This window comes from Mus pahari, chromosome 5 (genome assembly GCF_900095145.1).
Source record: "Mus pahari chromosome 5, PAHARI_EIJ_v1.1, whole genome shotgun sequence".
In the NCBI taxonomy this organism is placed as follows: Eukaryota; Metazoa; Chordata; class Mammalia; order Rodentia; family Muridae; genus Mus; species Mus pahari.
In genome coordinates this window covers 152,568,826-152,592,167 of record NC_034594.1, presented here as the reverse complement: position 1 = coordinate 152,592,167, position 23,342 = coordinate 152,568,826, and the positions used below count along the sequence as shown (strand labels likewise).

Genomic DNA, 23,342 nt, shown 5'->3' with positions numbered 1-23,342 from the left:
GAACTTTGTCACTGGGTAGCATCCTTGAGCCACTGTCTAAAGGTATGATAGAGTGTGTAGAATAGACTCCTTATAAAGAATGCCTTGCATTGTTTGCAGACTAGAATGTTACCCCTCCTGACATCCACCGCTGGACCTCATCATAGCTCTTCTGTGGTCGTTGGAGGGTAGGGATGGGGTGTGCAGAAGGATCACATCAAGCTAGTAATGGTCTCCAAAGCCTTTATTGGGAAGGGAGATAGCATCTACAGTTGACCGGGCACAGGGCAGGGGATGTAACAGTCCCGAGAGGGAGGAGTTCAGAGGAGGAGAGCCAGCCTGTCCGGGTGCAGGGAGGATCCTCTCCTCCTAAAAGGCACTGATGGGCCAGCGACCTGGATCAAGAGGTGGGGCCTATACACTAACGGTTGTCAGAATACAGGCGATTTCGAAGCTAACTACAGCCAGCCAAAGGTGAACAGCATCTGTCTTGAGGCCCCAGAAGGCAGGTCTCGGAGCTTAGGAGGAACAGCCCAGCCTTTCATCTTAGTGTTTTGTGCAATTAAAACAAAAAAAAAAAAAAACAAAATAAATATAACTTAAACACTTCTTCAAGGGCACTAAAGTCTAGTCTGGGGAAAGCAATCGAAGCACTCCAGCGTGTGTGAAGCAGAGCTGACCACCAAGATATCTGGTGGCCCAAGAGCAGGAGGGCCCCAGGGACCCTGCACATAGGTACATGGAGCCTGTCCCATGTCCCAGCACCTGTGTGGCCAGGACCTTGGGAGTCACCACCAGGCCTCCTAGAACTCGGTTTATCAGACTGCTGGAGGTTCTGGGAAATTCCATCTGAGCTCTGCCCATCCTGGCAGAGCAGGAAGGAGGGGCCTCTGGCAAGAGAGAAGTGAGAATGGTTTGGGAGACAGAGAGTGGGTACTAGCATACAAATACAAGCCCCAACTAAGCAAGACACCCTTGGCAACAGACTAGCCCTAGAAAGATGCCTCTCCACACCGCTTTCCCACCCACAACACACCCAGCACAAAGCACTGCCTAGCACTGTCCGGAGGCTCTTGCTAACCGGCCTCCAGTCACGGTATCTTAGCGCATTATTGTGACAGGTGGCACCTTCCTAAAGGTCTCCGCATATTTTGTTCTTTACGTACATTAAACTGGTCCCTAGCATTTTTTTGTTCATTGCGTGGTTTGCTTTAGCAAACATTTCTGAGACAGCAGGAGGGAACTTTGGGCCAGATCACAGCTGTAGACTCTTGGAATTAACGATACTCCTTCCCAGCAAATGGCCGATATACAGACCACGAGGTCACCTCAAGCCCTCTAGCAACTACAGCTGGAGAGCCCCAGAGCTGGATGCCTGGTTGCTACTGCCCTCCCCCTATGCCTGGTTGCCCGTCTTCCCAATCACGTGCTGTCACAAGGTCTGGGCTCCCAGAAAGGGGGGCGGGGGGTGTGACCTTTAGCAAGTCAGCCCACACAGGAGGAGCTCACCGCCCATCTGGATAGGAGCCAGGAAGTTTAAACGAGTTCCTTTTTAAAAACCTGTACTTATACATCGTCGTGGGTCCCACCTCCCGCCCCCACCAACTGTCACTCACCCACCCAGCATGAAGGGGAAACACTTGTGCCACGTGGGCCAACAGCTCTAGAAACCCCAGGGAGCTGGGGTAGACAGCCAAGATGGCCACCCCTGCCCAAAGCTATGTCGCCAGGTGTTGGTCCCTAATCAGTGCCTGCTGGCGTGGAACCCAGAGGAGCCTCTGTACACGTGATCCAGAGTCTCTCAGTAAAGAGGAGGTGACAAGCCCAGAGGAGAAGAGGGTAGCTCCAAATGGCAGCAGAGCTAGGAGTTTTGTCTTTTAAAAAGTCATACAAGTTGTACACTCTTTTCAATCAGAGAGGCTACTTGCTTCAGAGCTGAAGTGGTGATTAACAACGATCTATCTTCCCATAGCCCTTAAGAAGCTCAGAACTCCAGCAAGGAGAAGGCTTGGGGCAATAGCTCTGGGCAGCCCTCTGAATCCTGGCAACTAACGAATTACATGGAGAAACACCGGTCTAAGTCCTTCAAACTGGGAGAGTGCGTGATTTCAAGGGAAATTTAGGGATCATTCCAGGAAGCCAGAATCCTGGTTCCCTAAGGCCTAGTGATTGCTCTCCTGGGCGTGGCCAGCTCTCCGAGCTGCTGCAGATCCCTGGAGGTTGGTGTGAGCCTTGAGTATTGTACCCAGCTCTGGACCTTCCTTCCCAGAGCAAGCAGATCAAGGCCAGTGAGCAGTAGCTCTAGGAGGTGACGTCATTCCCTGAAACTTAGCTTTGCAGAATGTCCCCTCTGAATTCATGGGCAGTGCTCCCAGATGGAAGGGTGACTGATGTTCTTTAGAAAAGGAGCTGTTCTCCATACTCCTCCTAGGAGGGCCCAGGTCCCAAGGGTTTAAACACTAGCAATGTGGGGCCCCTGATTTAGCATCTCTAGAGAAGCCACTCAGTGTCCCTGGGAGCTGGGGATTCTCACTGGAGGAGACATTGCTCCTAAGCCAGATGCAGAACCCCAGAGATTGTATTCCCAACTCCCAGAAATCAGGACCTTGGCCTGGCTTCCGGGCCCATGTGTTTACTGATGGCACCAGCCACTAGGGGGCAGCAAGGCCCCTACTGGTAGCCAGTGTGCGCTAGAACTTTCAGGGAGTGGGGGAGTGTCTCCCAGAGGGAGGCTTAATCTCTCAAGACCTTAGGCAACCAGGGATCCCACAGCCTTCTGGACCCGTGCTGTGCCGGCTCTAAGTGTAACAGGATGTGGAGCCTAGCTTTGTGTAATTCTCTTCGAGAAGGTAGTTCTATTTAGAGAGAATGAGAAGCCCCAAGCCCCTGTGTGGGAGGCCAGGGAAATAAAGACCTAGAAAAAAACAAAACAAAACAAAACTCTCTTTTCTTCTCCAAAGTGTCCTGTAGTGCAGATGGGAGGCTCTGTTCTAGGTAGGCGCTCAGACAGGAAAAGGAAGAATTAGGGGAGGAGAGAGGCGACAGGCAGAGGTGGCGGGCAAGGTGGCGCGGCTATGCACGGTGGTGGTGGCCTCAGGTGAGTGGGCTGCCCTGGGACATTTCCGTCAGGATGTCGATGAGGTTGTCCAGCCCTGAGAGGTAGCCATCCTCCCGGTTCCCCTCCTGCCAGGGGACATCGTGTTGTAGGGTCTGGCCTTCCGGAAGGGGCGTGGTTTTCCCAAAGTCAATCATCCACACCTTGGCTTGCTCCTTCTTGTCATGGATGAAGAGGAGAGAGCTGCCAATAACCTGGAAGGAAGCAGGGTGTGAGAGAGGGACCAGGGAAGCAGAGCCAGGACGGGGAGGGGGCAGGGTTGGGGGGATAGACCTGACAGTGCCAGGAGGGAAGGGAGCAGGGTCTGGAGGACAGTGGGGTTAGGGGGAGATGTGGCTGCGGTGCCCAGGTATACTAGCGGCTAAGGAAGGCTTGAGGCTGTAATGCTTTCTATTGGAACTAGGGGTGATGGGGAGAGGTGTCAGTCAGTCAAGCAGGCAGTGTGTGTCTGTGGGGCTGAAGGCGCAGTAGCCTACCTCGTGGCACTTGAAGAAGGGAGAGACTTCCAGGGTTGCACGAATGGCCTTCAGCCGGTCCCGGTAGGCGATCTGAAGGCAGAGATGGTCAGAGTTTCACACACTCTGTGTGTGTAGAGGGGAGGGGTGGGGCGTCAGATCTATTTAGTTCATTAGGCTCTTGGAATTACAGCTAGCAGTGACCATGTGCCAATCTTACTCTGACCTCTTCATCTACCCCAGCTGAGCTCAGTTACACCTTTCCCAGAAGAATGTGGCCGCTCATCCTCCAGCAGTGCTGGCCCATGCCAGCATGCCAGCCAGCTGAGGCAGAGGCCAGAACTGGTCGCCATGGAAACTTCCTGACCACAGAGTGCTGTGCCCCTGACTAAAGACAGGGTAGGGGAAAAGCTACAGCATCTCTACAAGAGTCCCCTCCGCGGAGCCTTACAGGTCCTCCTGTGTTGGCAATGGGATACCTGATCATTCCCAGGTATGAGCTGTGAGTCCCATCTTTGAGTCCCATCACCCAGGACTCAGGGCCTCTAGGGAAGCTCATATCACACAGGGTCCTTCAATGACGATTTGAATAGCAGAGGACAGAGCCAGGCAGGGCTAGTCAGCCTCATCCTGAAGTCCCTAGCAACAGTTGGAAATGCAGTCAGTGGCCTGACTCAGAGGATCTGAAATGATCCAGACAGGTTCCCTGGAACTAGAGGACTGGTGCTGCAGACCTACTGTGTGCATTCCAGCCTTATAGGTCTGGGCCCGGAGGCATCAGGAAGGGCAGGGGCCTGTGTCAGGCCAACTTAGGTGGGAACCCTAGCTCAGCCTTTTCCTGCCTATGCATCGTTGGTCTCTCTCAAGCCCCTGATCTGTCAAATGGAGACAGAATGTCTGCTTGCTTGTCCTCCCCAGAGGGCTTCTGAGGGGCTGTGGCAAAAACTTAGCACAACACCCAGCCAGCAGCAGGTGCTCAAGAACTCCTGACATCATTGTTCCCTGACATGGAAGGGCACTGTGCTGGGGCAGAGGGACTGAGGAGAATGAATCAGTGTCCCCAAGCTTCTCTGGGGACTGTCACATCACCTTCTTACAGAAGTGTTGGGCTAGGGTTTCAGAAGCACCCCTGCCTAGCCTTAGCTAGGTCAGAGAAGGGGTGGTCCCCTGACCCACACCCTGACTCACCAGGATGTTCTGGTTTCCTTTAGTGAATTCTCTGAAAGCCTCGGTGACCTGCTCCCTCGTTTTGGTCTTCTTGAAGTCACGGTTCACAGAGCCATCTTCCTTCTGAGGAGGGAGTCACCCACAGGGGGTCAGCAGAGGGCCCATGGGACAGACTGCTCATGATCATGACCCTCTTGCTGATCTGTGGAGGTGGTCAGGTGCCCAGGGACAGTAAAGCAAGCCAGGTATAACCAGGTGATTGTCACCTGGCCCAGGAAAGCCCGTTCCAGACCCCAGCTGAGGGGTGTACACAGTGGCTCCAGATCCCTGGCCACACACCACTTTAGGAAGTCTTGGTGGTGTGAGGGGTATCCGAGACAACAATGGAGAAGCACCTTGCTCTACATAAGGGCAGCAAGGGCCCCGAGGAATGGTCAGCGTCACTTCCTGTTCAGAAGCTCTGCCCTTGGACCCGTGACTCACAGTGTGTCCCATTAATGTGGTAGCAGCCATCAGGATGATCAGGCTAACAGTCACCCTGTCATAGGCTTGTGGTCAAGTTACGGTCATTTAATAGTGGCCCAAAACACGAGAGCAACAATGCTGGCAATTTTTATGATATGGTAAGCAGAAGTTGCAAAGTGTTTCCTTGAAGAAAAAAGGCAAAAAATAAGTGTGTGTGTGTGTGTGTGTTATATGTGTGTGTACGTGTGTGGTGTGTGGTATATGTGTGTGTGTCTGGTATATGTATGTATGGTGTGTGTGGGGGGGTATGTGTGAGTATGTGTGGTAAATGTGTGTATGATGTGTATATGAGCATGTGTAGTATATGTAGTGTGTGTGGTATGTGTGTATTGTAGTGTATGTAAGTATGTACATGCATATATTCATCTATGTATATATGTGCACATATTCCTATTGGTGCTCTACATTCTAGACATTTGGTCTGGGTCTTGTAATGCACTACAGATCAGGGGACTGCTATAGGTCTTCCCCAGAGCCAAGGTTTAAGACCACATCACTTTATCTCTACTCCACAAACCACCATCTCCATGCTCAGAGCCCAGCGCTCCCTCTCTTCATGCTGGCCTGGGCAAACACACAGAACTCTGTTCTTTCGAGACAGAGGAGGAGAGAGAGAGTGGGTGCAGCAGGAACTCACACACTTGCACCAGTCCACCTCCACTAGGAGACAGGCGACAGCTCTAACATCAGGAAGGCTGTCTGCAGAAGAGCCACAGGTCTGAGGGAATGGCACCTCAGGGAAGCCTTTCTCACAGGCCCTTTCTGTTAGCTGAGGCAGAGAGGGCAGGTGAGGGTGCGTCCAGTCAGCCTCTCTAGGCCGGTGGATGCTGTTGGCTGTATGGTGCAGAGACCAGAGACTGGGGGGCACGTCGTGCCTGAGTGAGAGGTGCCAGGGCATGCAGTGCAGACAGACAAGGGGTGGAGAGAGGCATGTATATAAGTTGCATCCAGCCTGAGAGCTGGACATTGCTGGGAGGGAAGGCTGGTTTTTAAAGACAAGGGAGGACAAGTGGCTTTCTCAGTCCCCAGCTCTAGAAGCCCGTGCGACCCTGGTGATCACATCTACACACTGTGTGAGAGATGACTACCAGAGCCTCCCCTTACTTCAGCTACCCAACCCAACTCCATGCTGGAGAGTGGGCCAGGCAGACCAAGCCTGGGCAGCAAAAGGAAGGATCAGGACTGCTACCTACAGCCAGACCACCTGTACCCCAGGCTGCAGAATGGGCCAACACCCCCGGAGGCTGGCTGTCCACACTTAAGCCTGTACAGGCGAGGCTTATAGACTCCAGTCTCCCAAGGCCTTCATCACTGAGAACCACGAGGCCTCAGCAGCCTCAGGCCATGCCTTACAAGTCTCACCTTGATACCCTCGATCCTGAAGCCTAGGGTGGCCGTGGAACTGATGGTTTCCCGCCACTGCATGTAACGCGGCTTGGTCACAGCTCGCTGGGCTTTCTCCTCTTCAGTGGGGGCCTCAGGGTCCACCTCGACCATCTTCTGGTACATGTCCTTCCGCAAGCTAGGCTTCTTCCGGGCCTTGGTGAGTTCTTCCTCCAGGTATGTCCTGCATGGGAGGTAGAGAACATGAGTCCAGGATTGGGCCACAACTCCCTGGAGTCACGTCTGATGGATGAAGGCCCTGAGCTGGCTATACCATGTCCCAGGACAATGGTCAATAGAGTGACATCTAGGATGGAGTGAATTCATTGGGAAAGCCATGTGCCATCTGGGCCCAGAGCACCTTGATGCTGGATGACTGTGAACGCCTGATAAACTCAGAACCGCCCACAAAGAAGCTTTTCTAGGGTCAGCAAGAGAAGAAAGATGGTGGGACAGTGGTCAGTTTATGGAAGAGAGACAGAGGGTGGGGTTCCCCTTGGAACTCTTATACCCTGGCAGCCTGGAAAGCATATTTTGTCCTTCCACAAGAGCAGAATAAAGTGGGGTCTGCGATGATCTATGCTGGACAGGGCTGCCCAGGGCTTTGTAGCCCAGTAGAGTTTCAGAGATAAGACTGGCACTCTTATCCGTCTCCATAACAGGTCACCGAGCCTCTGATCCCAGGAAGACTAACACACGCTGCACAGTAGAACCTGCAGGCTGACCAGGTGAGGGCACTACGCCCTTAGGAGAGGTGACAAGCAGAGACAGGCCAGACTCTGAACAGTTAGGGGTGGAGTCATTGGCCCAGAACTCTGGGGACCAATTCTAGTCCTAGCACTAGTCCCCCACCCCCACCCCTCTCTGCAAACTCCCACCACCTCCTCCAATTGGAAATATGACTCACCCCAGCCTTTCTGCCCTGCAAGAGCCCTTCCACCCAAGTGCAAGCTGACCAGGGCCCTCATGGGGTATCAGTCAGCAGTTCACTGTAGGATGGGGAAGTGGGCCCCCTGTGGCCTGCGTGGGTGTAAGCTGCCCTCAGAGGCACCCTCCCTTCCCTCCTGCCCACTCTTCTCCCCTTCCCCCCAAGTCACTGTCCCAGTACACCTCTCCACCATACTCTTCCCCGGACTGCCATTCTGGGTCTCAGAACAGACTCAGAACACAAATCTATGTCTTACGAAGGAGATGATTTCAGAAACCTGTACCCATTGGTATTACACTGAAAGGAAGCTCCCAATTACCCAGGATTCAGGTGTATAAACGTGTCCTGGTTGTTTAGGAAGGCTGTAAGGGGAGGGTGCATTAGCTTCTGGTTGGGTGCTTGTACACACACACATTCCATGCACTCATGCACACAGCACACCACACTGTGCATGCATATACCAAGTTGACAGCGGACCCGTGTGCCGTGGGGGAGGAATTCATTCCTAACACGCACAAGGGTGCAAAGCAGGTCTACAAAGCAGGCTAACTTCTACAAAGAGTTCTCAGTGGCTCCTTAAACAGGAAGCGGACACCAACGCCACAGCTCTGAACACATGGACCCTTCTTCAAAAGGGGTCCCCACAGCTCCTTGTTCCTCTGGCACAGAATGGGGTTTGGAAGAGATGTTCCCAATGGATACGAGCTAGGAAACAGGTCTATCACAGGAACCAGCGGAACCTGTCGCTGCAGAGAGAAGCCCGAGCTCCTCTTATAGGGGGAGGGAGACCTGCACATCAACTTCTGGAGCACAGAGAATTAACTTGGGGTAGCAGGGAGGTGCTCCCATGGCTGGACTCTGGGGGAGAGGCTGACTCAAGATAAAGAAAGGGAGTCGGTGAGTCCATGCGAGGCCAACAGGTGTCAGGTCAGGGCCAGAGCAGCTTCTCCAGGGTCTTGGGGCTGGAAACCAGCTCTAAGTCTAGATGAAAGAAGATACACCCACAGCGAGTGGGAAGTTGTAAGCCTGAGGGTGCAGTGTGAGCGCCACTCACCGGGAAGCAGGTTCCAGGTCCTAGAAACACCCTGATTTAAGATGCTTTCAGTTCTCTATGCCTTCCCTCAGGACCCGTACACACCATGGCTAAAGCTGGCTCTGCTGATGGGCCTTCTCACCACTTTTGTAAGCCTCTGCCTCATTCATGCCCTGAGACTTGGTGTCTGACAAGGACCTGTGTCGTGTCCCAGCCTCTTTCCACGGCAAGGGCAGGTCATGCTCTAGGGACAGCCACGAACGGCTTATCTTGGTGCAGGCACATGTTTCTGTGCTACTGTATTTGGGAGAAAGCCTCAAGTTTTGGCCCAAAGAGGACTCCAGGGAGCACTATGGAAAATGGATTGCTTGGCGTCTCCATGGAGGGCAGGCCACAGTTGAGGTCCTGGTGTGCAGTGCAGAGGCCTGGGCACATTGTACTGTGTTGCTACGTGGGAAGGTGTCCCTGGAAACAGGCTACTCTTGTGGTGTGGCTGACCCTGGGACACGCAGGGACAATACAGTTGAAGTATGGAGTATAGTACTCAGAGTTCAGGAGGCCCTTAGAGACTGTGTGGGGAAGTAAGGGCTGGGGTGAGTGTTGCTTTTGGGGCAATATCCTCTTCCCTAACTCCACCTGGGATGGGGTTACTTAAGCCCTTTTGGATAGGAGAGCTCTGAGGTACAAAGAGAGAAAAGGTATTAAGCTAGAAGAGAGGGGAGTGGGTACCCCATTCCTGCATCTTTCCAGGGAGCACACAGCCACACAAGGCAGGAGGCAGGGCAGTGCTGAGTTTGTGTAATTGCACTTGTCCGGGCACCTGCAAGAATTCCTAGTGGGACTATGCTTGTGCCCACCTCCTTCTCCTCCAGGCAGACTGAGTTCCCATCTTCCTAATATTGGGAGAAAGGGCGGGGCCTCTGCTTGAGTAGGCATATTCTAGTGCAGGGTGGAAAGAATTTTCTAGAGACAACAATAAGATATCCAGCGATCCAAGGCTGTATGGTAGTTACAGGGACATTCTGCTTTCTCCCTGGAAGCCAAGACATCCAGGGCTTTGGAACTAGGAGAAGGTGGCGAGTGGTGGGGAGGAGCCAATAGCAGGCCCTGTATTTCTCCATGACCCCATCCATCCCTACTCTTGGGACAAGAGCAAGGGGACCAGCCACCAGGGGTGATTTAGACACAGAACTCCTAGGAGGGATGAGAAGGAAAGAAGGAAACTGATTGGTGTAATCCGAGTACACTGGGCTCTCCCTTCCTCCTTGCCATCTTCATATAAAAAACACTGCATGCTAGGGACGGGGGAGATAGCTCAGTTGGTAAAGTGCTTGGCACAGACTTGAGGACCACACTAACACAGAACATGGTGGTGTGTGGTTGTCATCCGAGCACTAGGCATGTGGAGACCTGGGGCTGCATGGCCACCCAGCCCCCTAATCAGAGAAGCTAAGGCCATGAGAGAGGTCTTAAAAATAAAAGGATTTATTTATTTCTATTTTATGTGCATTGGTGTTTTGCCTGCATGTCTGTCTGTGTGAAGGTATCATATCCTCTGGACTTGGAGTTTCAGACAATTGTGAGCTGCCATGTGGTTGCTGGGAATTGAACCTGGGTTCTCTGGAAGAACAGCCAGTGTTCTTAACCACCGAGCCATCTCTGCAGCCATGAATGATGTCTTAATAAAACAAGTTCGTCAGTTCCAGAGGAACAAAACCTGAGCTGACCTCTAGCCTCCACATGCACACGCATACATAAAAACACACACTCATATGCACCCGCCCACGTGCTGAAGAAATAGCTCAGTAAGACTTTTCAAGTCAGATTTAGGCACCAGCTCTGAGCTCAGTCCACTGCCTAGTGTGTATGTCTGCAGCCAAAGTCAGGCTCTCCGGGCTCTACACACCATGCTGGAAGCCTCAAACACAGACAGCCAAAAGGTAGGGATGGTGTCCACTTCTGCCCGAGGCTCTCTGGCCCTCTAGACTGTAGAGCTTAGCATAGGCGCTGGAGCTCTTGGAAAGGTCTGGAATCACCTCAGGCCTATCTGCTACCTGCCACAGGGGCCTCTGTAGCTCCATCCTTAGCTGCACCCTAGTGTCAGATCTGTTTTATTTTCTTTTTTTTTTGAAACCAACATATGCTACAAGCCAGTTCTGTGTTCCCTCTCTATTCCTGTCTCCACTGTACCAGGAGGTCATTGTCTTGCTTCCTCCCTGTTGGCTAGTCATCTCCCACCTGACTAGCATGCGTCTCCTCTTCCTGCTTCCCAACAGCCTCAGCATCCAGCCAGGGCTGCCTCGAGGAGAAGAGGCTCTTGGCAGGATGGGGCCAGCTTCCGAGTGTCCTCTGCACAGCCAGGCAAGATGGGGCGGGGCATACCTGCAAAAAGCCTGCCTCACCTGACACCCATCTTGCAGTCCATCACGCAGGGCGAATCGAAGTCAGCCAGCAGGTCGTCCATTTGGTTGTAGCGTTCCCCATCCTTCACCACGTCCCCATGGTAGGCTGGCACGTAGGGTCTCAGGACATCCGCCATTAACCGGTCCAGGCAGCGCTGTTCAGACTCACAGTGCTTCTTAAGGATGCGGCCATTTGCAGCTGCCTTGAAGCTCCCTGCGGAGTAAGTAGGAGAAGGACCTAGCCTCAGCGGAAGCCAGGGGTATCTGGGACCCCCTCCACCTGGTAACAGTCCCTTAGGAGCTGCATCTGACACCACTCCCTCCTCCCAACCCCACCCCAGATGAGATGCAACAGCTATGGCTGACCTGAGGGTTGAAGGTATGACCATTTGTAGACAAGCCCCTTAAGGCTTTGAGTTCTGGCTACCCATTCACTGACTACAACCCTGGTACAGTTCTATCCACTCCTCAGTATTATAATAAGCACCCCACCTCCACCTCTGAATGAAGCAGGTGTTGCTGAGTCTTAGGAGAAAAAGCCCAGTGCCTGAACAGGGCGTAGAGTGGGCTATAAAGGTGTGTCCAATGCACAGGCCACCTGGGTAGTGCTCCTTCAGAGTCATTTCGTCAGGGAATATTAAGAAAGGGTGTCTATCTATGTCTTGGTCTGAGTCTGTGTTGCCCCGTGAAGAACCTGCAGGTCTGTGAAGTCACAAGGACCGAATCTGGGGTGGCTATGGAGGTGTTCCCAGAGGACAGTGCAAGATAAAGGCTTCATAGGGTGGCTAGCTGACTCTGCCAGCACCTTGGTGGCTATGGGGTGACTTGGTCGCATCTCCCTCCAGTTCAAGTTCCTTTCTGGTAGAGACTCCATCTCCGCTGATATTACAGCCCCAGAACAGGTGATGCAGGCACACACAGTGGCCGCACACTGAAGTGGCTTAGCTTAATCTCTTTGTCCAGGCTTAGAAAGAGCAAACAAGTTATAAAGAACTGATCTAAAAGTTTTATCGATGAGACTGGAAGTGAGGTTGGGGAGCAAAGAGAGGGAGAATAAGGGATGGGCTGGGGCTGGGGTAGGTGTACTCTTGGGGATAATGTGTCAAGAACTTTGGAAAGGTCAGCTGTCCTCAGGCACTTACAAGGCAGCGTAAGGATCACACCTTCTGCCAGGGTCTGTTCTAGGGCTGCCCTCTCTTGGAGCATCCACCCACATTCACCTGGTACCTCTCTAGGAGAACGGAGTGTACTACCTGCATGTCCTGCCAGCTGGATCCAGGGGTACTTCTTCTTGAAGGACATGACAAAGGGGGACCACTGCACCATGTTCTTTATCTTTCTCCATGACTTGCTCTGGAAAGCAGCAAACAGAGCACTCTGAGTGACAGGCGTAAACCAGTTCAAACAAGCTCACAAGGAAAATGACCTTTTGTACCAAAGCAAGTGATCTCAGTCTAGAGGGGTCACTGTCACCCAGCAGCAAGGTGTCGCCGCACATTTTATTTGTAGATGTTATGGTAAATGAGCATTAATGAAGGAGCACTCCACAGAAAGACCATTTATAGATAACTGCTGAGTACCAGGTGGGGGAGCACACACCTGTGACTGCTGAGTACCAGGTGGGGTCACACACCTGTGACTGCTGAGTACTAGGTGGGGGCACACACCTGTGACTGCTGAGTACCAGGTGGGGCCACACACCTGTGACTGCTGAGTACCAGGTGGGGGGCACACACCTGTGACTGCTGGGTACCAGGTGGGGGGGCACACACCTGTGACTGCTGGGTACCAGGTGGGGGGGCACACACCTGTGATTGCTGAGTACCAGGTGGGGGTGGGGCACATACCTGTGACTGCTGAGTACCAGGTGTGTGTGTGTGGGGCACACACCTTTACTCCCATCTACTCAGAAGAGTCACATGAGCTCAAAAGTTTGAGTCTAGTTCAGATGATACAGTGGGAAACCCCTAAAACAACACACACACACACACACACACACACACACACTCACACACCACCAAGTAGTGGATGGCAGAACTCATGTCAGCAGCCATGCAAACACAGGCACCAGCTGCAGCCAGCACAGGGTTTGCCATATGAGTGCTTGTGACTGGCTGGGGTCCTGTGGCCTATGACCTTCAAAGCCCGATGGTGACAGAAACATTTTAATCTATTTTACAGATGAAACACACCAGCTTCAACAAGTCTGTGCCCCTAGTCCAGCAGTCCTCAACCTGTGAGCGGCGACTCCTTTGGGGTCAAACGACCCTTCCACAGGCGGTGCCCAAGACCACCAGAAAACACTGATATCTACATAATGATTCGTAATAGTAGCAAAATCACAGATATGAGGTAGCAACAAAAATAATTTTATGGTTAGGCGTCACCACAACATGGGGAGCTGTATGAAGGGGTGGCAGTGTTAGGAAGTCTGAGGACCACTCTTCTAGCTCATTCTCTCCCCTGATGGTCAGACTAGAGCACAATGAGAACCTGCAACCGAACCTCTGTGCCTGTCCACAGAGAGAGCCCCTTCCACGGCTGCTCTTGTCTTGGCATTTGATAGCTTCTGTTGGGGATGGGAGAGAAGCACAAAGGAGACATCTCCCTGAGCAGCCAGGGCTCGGGCTTGGGGGGCATTCTGGCTGTTCCCTTAGCTGGGGAGCCCAGAGCCATTGTAACATGCCTCTAGTTGCCACCAAACCTTGGTGATACATGTTCTGGGGCTGGGACCCTTCCAGCATGGTCACCAGGTAACACAAAGCTTACACTCTGCTGGGTGGAATCAGAGCTGGCGTGTGCTTGCGGGCTCTGGAGGGATTTGTGTGTGTATACTGTACACGGAAGCTCCCTGTGGACAGTGAGGAGAGTGCCACTAATAAAGCTGGTGTGTCCACCAGAAAGCGGGAGGATGCAGGGACTGCTGGGGATTTGGGGCTTCCAGTCTAACTTCAAGGCAGTTGCTTAAGCCAACTAACAAGTCACAGGCAAAGCCTCCAGGCAGTGCCTTAAGTGATGAGCTGAACCAATCCCTGGATTGCCATCCTCATCAAACCCGCCTTGGTTCAGCCCTGCTCTGCGTCCACACACAGGTAAGATCATTTCTCACGAAGCCAGACCTTGGGGTTGTGCAAGAAATGGGAGGGTCCTCCTAACTCGTCTGGTTAAATTTGGACCAAAGGATCAGAGAAAAGTCAGGTTAGGGAATGTGGTTCTTAAAACCCTAAGATTCATGAGAGCTGTTGAAAGCCACCGAGATTTGAAATTGCCGAAGCTATTGAAGCCGACTTGGGCAGCCGCACAGCTTGCACCGGACTTAAATTTGCTAGAATAGCCAGAGAGTGTGGGAGAGGGGTTTGAGGTGGGAAGAGGAAAAATAAAACAATTAAACAAAGAAAATAACACAGAAGGCACACAAACACCAACCCTCTTTGTACCTGAGGTGTCTGGAAGGGAGGCAGGGAGAGACAGACAGACAGACAGACACACACACACACCAGAGAGAGAGAGAGAGAGAGAGAGAGAGAGAGAGAGAGACAGAGACAGAGACAGAGACAGACAGAGAGACAGAGAGACAGACAGAGAGACAGAGAGACAGACAGAGAGACAGAGACAGAGAGACAGAGAGCAAGTGTTACCAGCATGGCAGTTCCACGCCATCAGATCTGCCAGTGGGGGGGGGGGTGTGCAGCTTGGATCTCAGGGCAGCCACAGCCTGACCCACCTTTTCCTTTTCCTCTTCCCCATGAGCTGCTGCCTCAGAAGCAACTTGAGCTTCTATTCCCAGAACACAAAGCCCCCTTGGGACATGCCACTCCCTACCCTAGCACCTTTGTCTTTCAGTAGAAATGACCCACTGTTCGGAGCGTGCACCTCAGCCCTGGCTCTGCCCACAGGAGGACGCCTCGGTAAGGTCTGACTCTGTGTTCGTGTAGGCTTCGGGGGAGGTGGACAGTTTCCAGGGCAGGCCACTCTCCGGTGGCCTTTCCCTTCAGACATCTACAGATATTCTACAGGGATGTAATGCCTTAAACAAAGAGGAAGGAGTCGTGGCTTGTGTCTTCTGCAAAGTGGTCAGAAGAGGAATGACGGGATCAGGGGCGAGGGGAGGCAGGGTGTGGGGATGAGGGGCTCTTTCCTATTTCTTTCACAGTGCAGTAGCTATCAGCAAGGGCCTGGCACAAAATGGAATGGAAGGGCCCCTTGTTTCAAATGTGGCAGGAATGTCCAGGCGGGGAGGGTAGCCTAGTATGACCTTTCCAAGGCCAGGCAGGTATGGGCTCTGCTGCAAGGTTTGCCATGGCTGGCAAGAGCCTCTGGCCTCAGGCTTGACACAACCATGAGTTACTGCTGGACAGATCTCCTGGAGAGAGCCACTGCGGTCCCTGGTGGATCCTAGACTGCCGGCCTGCCCTCCTTCCAGTACCTGCTTGATGGAGCCTCTGCGGGTTCAGGACTCACCACCCCACCAGTGAACGATGGAAGGAATACGCTGTCTCCCGAGGTCAAATATCTAAACACTCCCTAGATCGTACAGCAACAGACCGATGGAGCTTAGAGTCACCAAGCTTTGGGGTGAGAAGGAGCCTCTGTTCTTCCAGGTCTCCCTGCGGTTAAACTGGGTCCCCCGAGGGCCTGTGGAATCCCCGGTGATGCAGACCAACCTCCCACCACGTGCCCTGCTCCGCACATGGCCAAGTTCAGGCGAGCCATAAATACTCACTTTGTCTTGACTTCTGATTCTTTTTGTTTGTTTTATTTCTCCTCCGAGACAGAGAGCTGGCAATAATCCACCAGGCATTTCCAAAGAGCCAGAGGGCAAGTGGGGTGGCCGAGAGCTGAGCCAGCGTGTGATTGGTTATTTATGAAGCACCACCTCCAGGGCTACCATGCTAGGTCCTGACCACATAGAGCCCCAGGAGCCCAGGGTCTTCACCTGCTTCTGTCTAAACCAGTGGCTCTCAACCTTCCTCATGTGACCTTTTAATACAGTTCCTCATGTGGTGGCGGTCCCCAACCATACAATTATTTTTTTTTTGTTGCTACTTCATAACTGCAACGTTGCTGTTATGAATTATAATGCAAATGTCTGATATGCAGGACGGTCTTAGGTGACCCTGTGAAAAGGTTATTCAACTCCTTCCAAAGGGGCTGAGACCCACAGGTTGACAACCATTGGTCCAGACACTATGACGTGAATTCCCAAATGGCTGACATCATCTATGGAGAGGTGGGGGACACATATTTTGTGGGCCAACAAAATCAACTCCATGAAGAGGCTAGACTCTGGGAAAGTCCCTTCCCGTCTGACCCGTTCCTCCAGCTTATTACTTTCAGCCACTCTCTCTTATTTCAATCATTGATAACTCTGCTTTTATTTTTAGATAGTTTTAAAGAAAAAAAAAAAAACCTCTCTCCTGCTCCTCCCTTTCTAGGGTAAGAGCAATATCACTGTGCCTCGACGATCCTAAAAGCCTGTCAGGCTAATGCTGGATTGAGCATGCGCGAGGATCCGTGTGCCGGCACAGGGAAATCTCAGGCAAATCAGATGTTCAGTGTCTGTGGCGTTGCTAGGTATGGTGCTGTCATCAATGGAAGCTCACGGCGATGACATACTTATTTCCATTTTGCTCAGAGGCATTAGTGTTGCTCCAAGTCGCACGACTTCCAGCTCTCTGCCATTTACTTCTGAAGATTTTGTTTCAGCCAACAGGATGCCCGGGGGCCCCTCTCGTCTCTCCCCTAGCTATGAAACGGCCTCATATAGACAGCGAGCACTTTGTCACTTTGTCACAAGACTGACCTTTCAGATGGGGGAGGCCTGACAAGACCTGCCCTCCCCTCCCTCCGAGTCCCAGGCTTTTCCAGAAGGTCCTGGCTGACACACACTGGACAAAAAAGTGGACAGGAAAGGGCTCACTCTGGGTTAGACCTTCTGCTCTGCTCTTGCAAAAGTCGGACAGAGTCATTGCGTTCACCATGTTTGGGAAAAAATGCCTTCTTCTTTGCTTCTCTTTCTTTTGGTCTTTCCGTAAAAGCAGCTAGGGTTTCCCTAGTGATTGGTGCCCGCCCTCTCTGGGGAAAAGCCTGGTGCTTCTCCCAGGCCTCCTGGCCAACTTTGTTCATTGTGCTCTTCTGGCAGAGGCCCCGGGAGGGCGGTGTGGTGCAGGCCCAGGCAGGTAGGGCACTCGATGCCCCTTCCTGGAGCCTGCTTAGAAACCATGCCTGCCACAAAGGTCAGAGTGCTGTGCACCGAGAGGACAGAAGGCTTGAGAAAGTAAGTCCCACCATTGGTAAGGCAGATAGCTACACCTAAAAACAAGGCTGTACCCGAGACTGACCACCTCCCCCTTTAACAAGCAAGACTTTCAAACCTAGCGAAGAAACAAACCTCTTTTGTTTTGCCCTGCCTTCCCGCCCAGCCCTTGCTTTGTGCCCACAAGGGGGCAGACTGAAGCCGTTTTTTAAAGACCTGTTCTGTCTCTACAGACCGCCTGAGCAGGGTGGGATTAGGAGGAGAGCTGAGGCACACACAGGTGAGTCCAGCAAGGCGGAGCGTGCCTTATGTGAAATAGCTGGGGCCAGAAATGCTTCCGACTTTTTCCAGGTCTTAGAGTGTGTGCACACACACCATGTTGTATCTTTTTAAGACTGGACCCAAATCTACACATGAAACTCCTTTTGTTTCAATCCATGAGGCATCCACATAGCCCCAAGGTGATCTTACCCAGCATTTTTAGTGTCCCTGCATTTTGACTGTTTGTGACCGTCAGGAGAAGTTAGGGGTCCAGGTCAATGTTCAGAAGGGAATTTGAGCCATGTAGGGAAAGGGTTACTCTGTATCTCCTTCAGAATCTGTTGGGGGCCTGGGGCAGGAGATCAAAGATGATTGGTCTTCATCAGGATCAACCCTTGACTGCTCAGGCATGGAAGACATCATCTTGCTGAGGGGTAGCTGTCTGTCACCATTCTCCTAAGCAGACAGTAAGCCTTTTTGTGTGGCTCCCCAGAGGGCTCCGCCTGCCTAGCTGCCTTTTTCTGTTGCAACTCAAGGTTCAGTTGCTACACCAAAGGTGGTATCCAGACTGTTGCCTGGGATGCTCCATCAACCACTCTTCCTCTTGTCATCCAGAACCCTGGAGAAAGGCCCTGGACACAGCTGGCAAGGACAGGCCTGCCGCCGTGGAGTGACACCATGGCTCCCTAAACACCCACAGAGAAAGAGGGTACTGGCATATCCTTGGGGCCACTGTGGATACTCCCCTCTCCCATTCATTCCACACGCCCACTCTCTGTGTGCCCGAGACTCCTCAGGGCATGCCATCTTCCTGTCCCCCATCTGTCTATCTCCAGGTTGTGCAGCCCTTATCCAAAATGCTTGTGACTGGAAAGGTCTGGGGTCTGGGCTATTTTCTTCTCTTTCCCTCTTGCTCTGGGACTTTGGGATGTTTTCACTGACAGCCATCATGTGTAGCCGGGACTCTAGGGACTGCAGCAAAGAAAGATCTCCCACTAGAGACCTTGCTTCAGGTAATTCTTCTCCCCGGAGCCTGACTTTCCTGAGCTGCTGCCAAAGGGGAACTGCCATCCCTGCAAACCAGTCTTTGTTTTTATTGCCCAAGAACTGAGGCGTCCTACATGTTCTTGGGTTTTCCTGCCAGGTGGCCCAGCAATCTCTGTCTCTGATGTGAAGGTCACTGCTAAAAATGACAGCAGTGAAGAGGAGGAGGAAGAGGAGGAGGAGAAGCAGGAGGAGGAGGAGGAGGCAGATGGGGAAATGGCTGACCACACAGAGCCCATGCCTGCACCAGGAGCTGGCCCGCCTCAGCCTCCCTCGACTCACAAGGCTGAGAGGGAGGTAACAATAGACGGAAGCTGGGAGTGGCCACCAGGAAAAGGGGGGGGGGAAGTGCTCAGGTCTCTCCTGGACACTTCCTCATGGAAAAAGGCAGAGGACAGAGGACATTTAGCTTTGTCTGGGAAAGGGAGCCAGGCACTGCGGCTGTCCCACAACCCTCCCTCCCTGTCTCCCCAGAGATTTTATTTTTACTTTGGTAAATGCAAAAAAACAAGGTTGAGTTTCTGGTGGATGGAAATTTACTGAGGCCCCTCTCTGGGCAGCAGACAATTGGCCCAGCACTCAGACTTAGAGATTCTCTCTCAGACAAGATGGGTGAGGGGGCCACTCCCAGCACACTGCCTAAGGAGAACTTTACAGAGTTAGCAGCCAGAGCGCTCAATTCCTCCTCCTCCGCCTCAGGGACTGCAGGCTAGGGCAGAGCCCCAGCACATGGAAACAGTGGTGACCAGCTTGTGTCCTAAGGACTTTGGACAGGCAGATGCAGTGCTAAGCATTTGATAGGTACGGTGAATGGACGCTAACTTGTCATGGAGGTTCTCTCATGGTCCCATTTTACAGATGTGAACACTGAGACACACAGAGCTTAGACAGTTTGCTGGAGGTGCTAGAGATGGTAAGGAGCAAGCCTGTAGAGAGTCCCAGGTCTGCATCATTCAGCTAGGCTCTCCTTTGTCATTTGTAACATGTGACTTTATAGCCAGATGAACTTGAGCTCGGCTCCTGTTAGTCCTGCCTGAAGGTCCTGGGCAGGTTATCAAACCTCTCCGAGCTTCAGTTTTCTCCATCCTTGTGACATGGAAATACCACTTGGCTAACACCACCAGCTGACGACAACAGGTTGTTCTCAAAGTTAAACCCAACGTTGCCTCGGCGAGGCTTGCTACGGTCAGAAACACTGAACCTCTTTCAAGTTCTGTCTGCTCTCTCAGCCCCGACAGCACACGCTTGCAGGGGTCAATGCTGAGGAAGGCAGCTTGGTCAGCAGCAGGACCTGACACCCTCCTCCCGCACCCCCACCCTCAGCCTGAATCCCACCTTTCCAGGAGGACCAGGAGTCAAGACCCGTCAGACTCTCTGCCCGAAGAATGGCCTGCTCCAAACCCTGAGCCATCTCTGAGCATCTGTGAGTAAATTCACAGGATAGTCAGATCCAGGAGTCTGGCAGAGAGGCCACCGGAGGCCTTCAAGTCCCATCCCAAGCCAGGGTGCCCTGGGGAGGGTTACTGTGAGCGCCTCTGCTCTGTTGTTCCTGAGGCAGAAGGCACGCATGCACACACACACACACACACACACACACACATACATTGCTTTCTCCTGGCTGGAAGATGACATTTTAGAAAGCCAGGCATCTGAAAGGAAGTTCGCCACAGAAAGCAGAAGGAGCTCAAAGGTCACCTTTGCCCCCCTTTCACAAGCAGCTTGCAGAAGGAAAGTTGCTTCTGAAACTCAGCCTCTGTAGCACTCACGCTCAGAGCCACTGAGGTAGAGTAGTTCCAGATTCCAAGTGCAAATGCCCATGGACACAGGTGGACACACAGAAGGGACAGGGCTGAGCGCAGGGAACTCCCACCTCAGGAATTTCTAACAAGGAAACTTTTGAGGAAGGGCTGACAGGCGGATCCCACAGCTATATTTAGAAAATTATTTCCAAGCAAGGCACACTGGAGCAATTCATATTTCTGAGAGCGCTGAGTTGCCCGTGGCTAAGGGCACTCTGTAACACAGTGCAGACCTGCTGAGCACCAGAAACCCCTTCCGCCTTCGGAAGACACTTCTGCAGCCCCGTCCTGGCAGAAGCTGATTTGCAACCGTGAGTCACCCAGTTTCCCTCTTCTGACAGGCTGTTCCCGGCCTTGAGAGTTCAGCTACCATGCTCCTGTTCACGTGCAGACCGCTGGAGGCGAGGCACAGGAAACGGGTTGCCAAAACGGCACACTAGTGAACCCCCCAAGTACGAGCAAGATTCGTCACCCTCAGAACTTGAGGCCCGGGTCATCCTGACGTCTATGAGGATGTGTGACTTTCATAAATAGTCTGACTCATCACTGGTCCTCCTGTATCTGTCACCGTGGGGACCCCGGTGGTGGCAGTGGGCACTTACTTAGCCCGTTCTCCCCTGCGGTGTGAGGATCCCACGGGGCCATCCCAGAGATAGCATACTTGCCTCTCTCTTTCAAAGGAGCAAACAGGGACAGATTCTACCTCTGCTAGTGTCCCCAAGGTGACAGAACTGGGATCATGCTCAACCCGTCACCCTGGCAGCCTGTATGCCCATTGAAGTGGGGATTGGGGTCTCCTACTCAATAGATCAGGGGCACTCAGTGGTTCCTTCACTTTTTGCCTTTGGTTACAGGGACTTAACCTTTGTTTGTTGAGACACCACCAAGCATCTCAAGACCATCAGGGAACGAAACCAATAAACACAGCGGCAGCACTCATATGTGTCACTCCCCAGAGGGAGACAGAATACTTGGTGCACACAAAAATCCCCTTATCGTCTTCGTAGCTTACAGAAGGTTCCCGATTCCCTTAGACTACCGCAGCTCTTTCTCACTGGGTAGGAGAATGAAACTCTGAGAGGTGTGAGCGAGTGATTTGGAAACATCTGGAATGGTAGAGGTCAAGGAATGATACCGAAGCTGAGGATATTCCAAGCTAAGGATCTCAAATCAAAGACCTTCTTTGCAGAGTGGGTACAGGCCCAGTTCCCTGAGGCAGGGCTGAAATGCATACTGCCTTTGAGAACCTAGGGAGAGGGATGTCCTTGCAGATGTCCACCTGCTGTCTGTCTGGGAAGGGTGCTTGTCCCAGCATGGGCGTGGAGCATCTTCTGAACCCTTGAGTCCGGCTGGAGCCCGAGAAGGGCAGAGGGTGAACAAAGTGTCCCAGGACCTCCATCCTCTCTCAGTGACCAGAGCCCCATCTGGTAAGCTGGGCCCCCTCAATGTCTCTGGGGACAGCCCATATTTAGGAACTGCAGCATCTCTTCTAGGGAACAGACCAGCTGGTTGATTTATTCTCCTTAACTTTTGATGTTATTATTAGGCACATCTGTCTCTGAGTGAGGTCACCAAGGAAAAACCCGACCAAAGGAAAATAGTTTCAAGCAGTCGTCATTTCAATCTTCGGAAAAAGGAAGCAAGTGGATAAACTAACCACCAGAAGATTCCAGAATTCAGGATGAGCGACGAGGAAAACGGAAAGTATGTGCTCTGGAAACGGGGCAGCTGGGCTAGATGCACAGAGCACCCGCAAGCTGCTTCCGCTTCCATTTCCCCAAGCTTAGCTCTTTCCTTTTCCCTAACACAAAGGCCAGACAAACAGACACTCTTCCCATGCTTGCTCAAAGATCCAGAAGGAGACCCTTTTAGTGACCAGGTGATATGGGACAGAACTTCCCTACCAGTGACCATCAGACTTAACTTGGTTCAGCTATAGTCCCCACCACCACCACTTTTTCTAAATTAGTTGCCAAAAATTGTAAATGAGATTTCATACAAAAGTCCAATGCCTCTTTGACATGCTGAGTCTGCAGTCCTGACAGCCTGGGATTGGATAGTGACAGATTGGGACGGGGGTCGATTTTTAACCTATCATTACCAGCTTGGCCCTGACAGCATCTACATTAACAGGTGACCAACTATGAATGCGCCAAAGAAAGCCCAAAGATCCAGACCTCCACTGCGGCATGGGCTCTTTCTCCGTCTGTAAAGAGAAGAAAATGATTGACATGCATGGCTCATAGTCTATAAGGAAGGGAAGGAAGGGAAGCAAGAGAAGGGTTTGAGGAACTGAACACCGCTCTACCAGCTGGGTGATGGACGTGTGGCCACATGGGTACGGAGACGAAGACACACACAGAGCCAGCCTCTTGGATTGGATTAGTAACCAGGGAGAGGACGGGGGAACAAACACACCAGAAGCCTCAGAGGTCACCCAGGAAGGTAGAAAGTAGAGCTGAGGTTTTGGAATTTGCCAAGTACACCTGGTGCCTGGGTTGGGTACCCAGTCACACTGCTTTCCTAGGCCTGAGGCCAAGGACACCGGATCCCACTCATTCCATATGCCCTTATCTCTAACATAAAGCCCAGCTTCGTCAAACCCCCGCAAACAGAAACCAAGCTCTGCCTGGGGACTCTCCTGGGTTCCCACCCTCAATATCCTCTCTCTCTGCAAAACTGGCCTATTGGTGTTTGCCATATTGTTGGTTCTGGGGCAGCCTGTCTGGTGGCAATAGCCTATGTCACCTGGAGGACAATGATTTATTGTTTAAATGGCGCTCCTGGACCTGCCCACTTTTACCTTCCCAGGTCCCACCCATTTCCCTCTGAGCCCCCCTAAATGGCTTCTCCTTGCAAGATTTACACATCACACACAGTACACCATCCCTTTGTCACCCACTTAGAGCTCATTGAGGTCTGGTTTTATTATGAGCATCATTTCCTACAGCAACAGTTCCTGAAGGGCAGGACCCCAGGCCCTGGTAAGACACTT

The 23,342-nt window shown here is 52.3% G+C and overlaps 1 protein-coding gene across 1 annotated transcript in view; it reads right to left on the bottom strand.

Moving 5' to 3' along the window:
* Positions 1-215: 215 nt before the first annotated feature.
* The window catches only part of Itpkb (inositol-trisphosphate 3-kinase B), a 95,088-nt gene continuing 71,961 nt past the window's right edge, over positions 216-23,342 (bottom strand). The window contains exons 3-8 of the mRNA XM_021197793.2: positions 12,241-12,340; positions 10,988-11,201; positions 6,604-6,808; positions 4,738-4,839; positions 3,571-3,642; positions 216-3,288 (exon numbers count right to left, since the gene is read on the bottom strand). Of these exons, the coding sequence (XP_021053452.1) occupies positions 3,073-3,288; positions 3,571-3,642; positions 4,738-4,839; positions 6,604-6,808; positions 10,988-11,201; positions 12,241-12,340 (909 nt within the window). The 3' untranslated portion in view covers positions 216-3,072. The remainder of the gene's footprint in view (positions 3,289-3,570; positions 3,643-4,737; positions 4,840-6,603; positions 6,809-10,987; positions 11,202-12,240; positions 12,341-23,342) is intronic.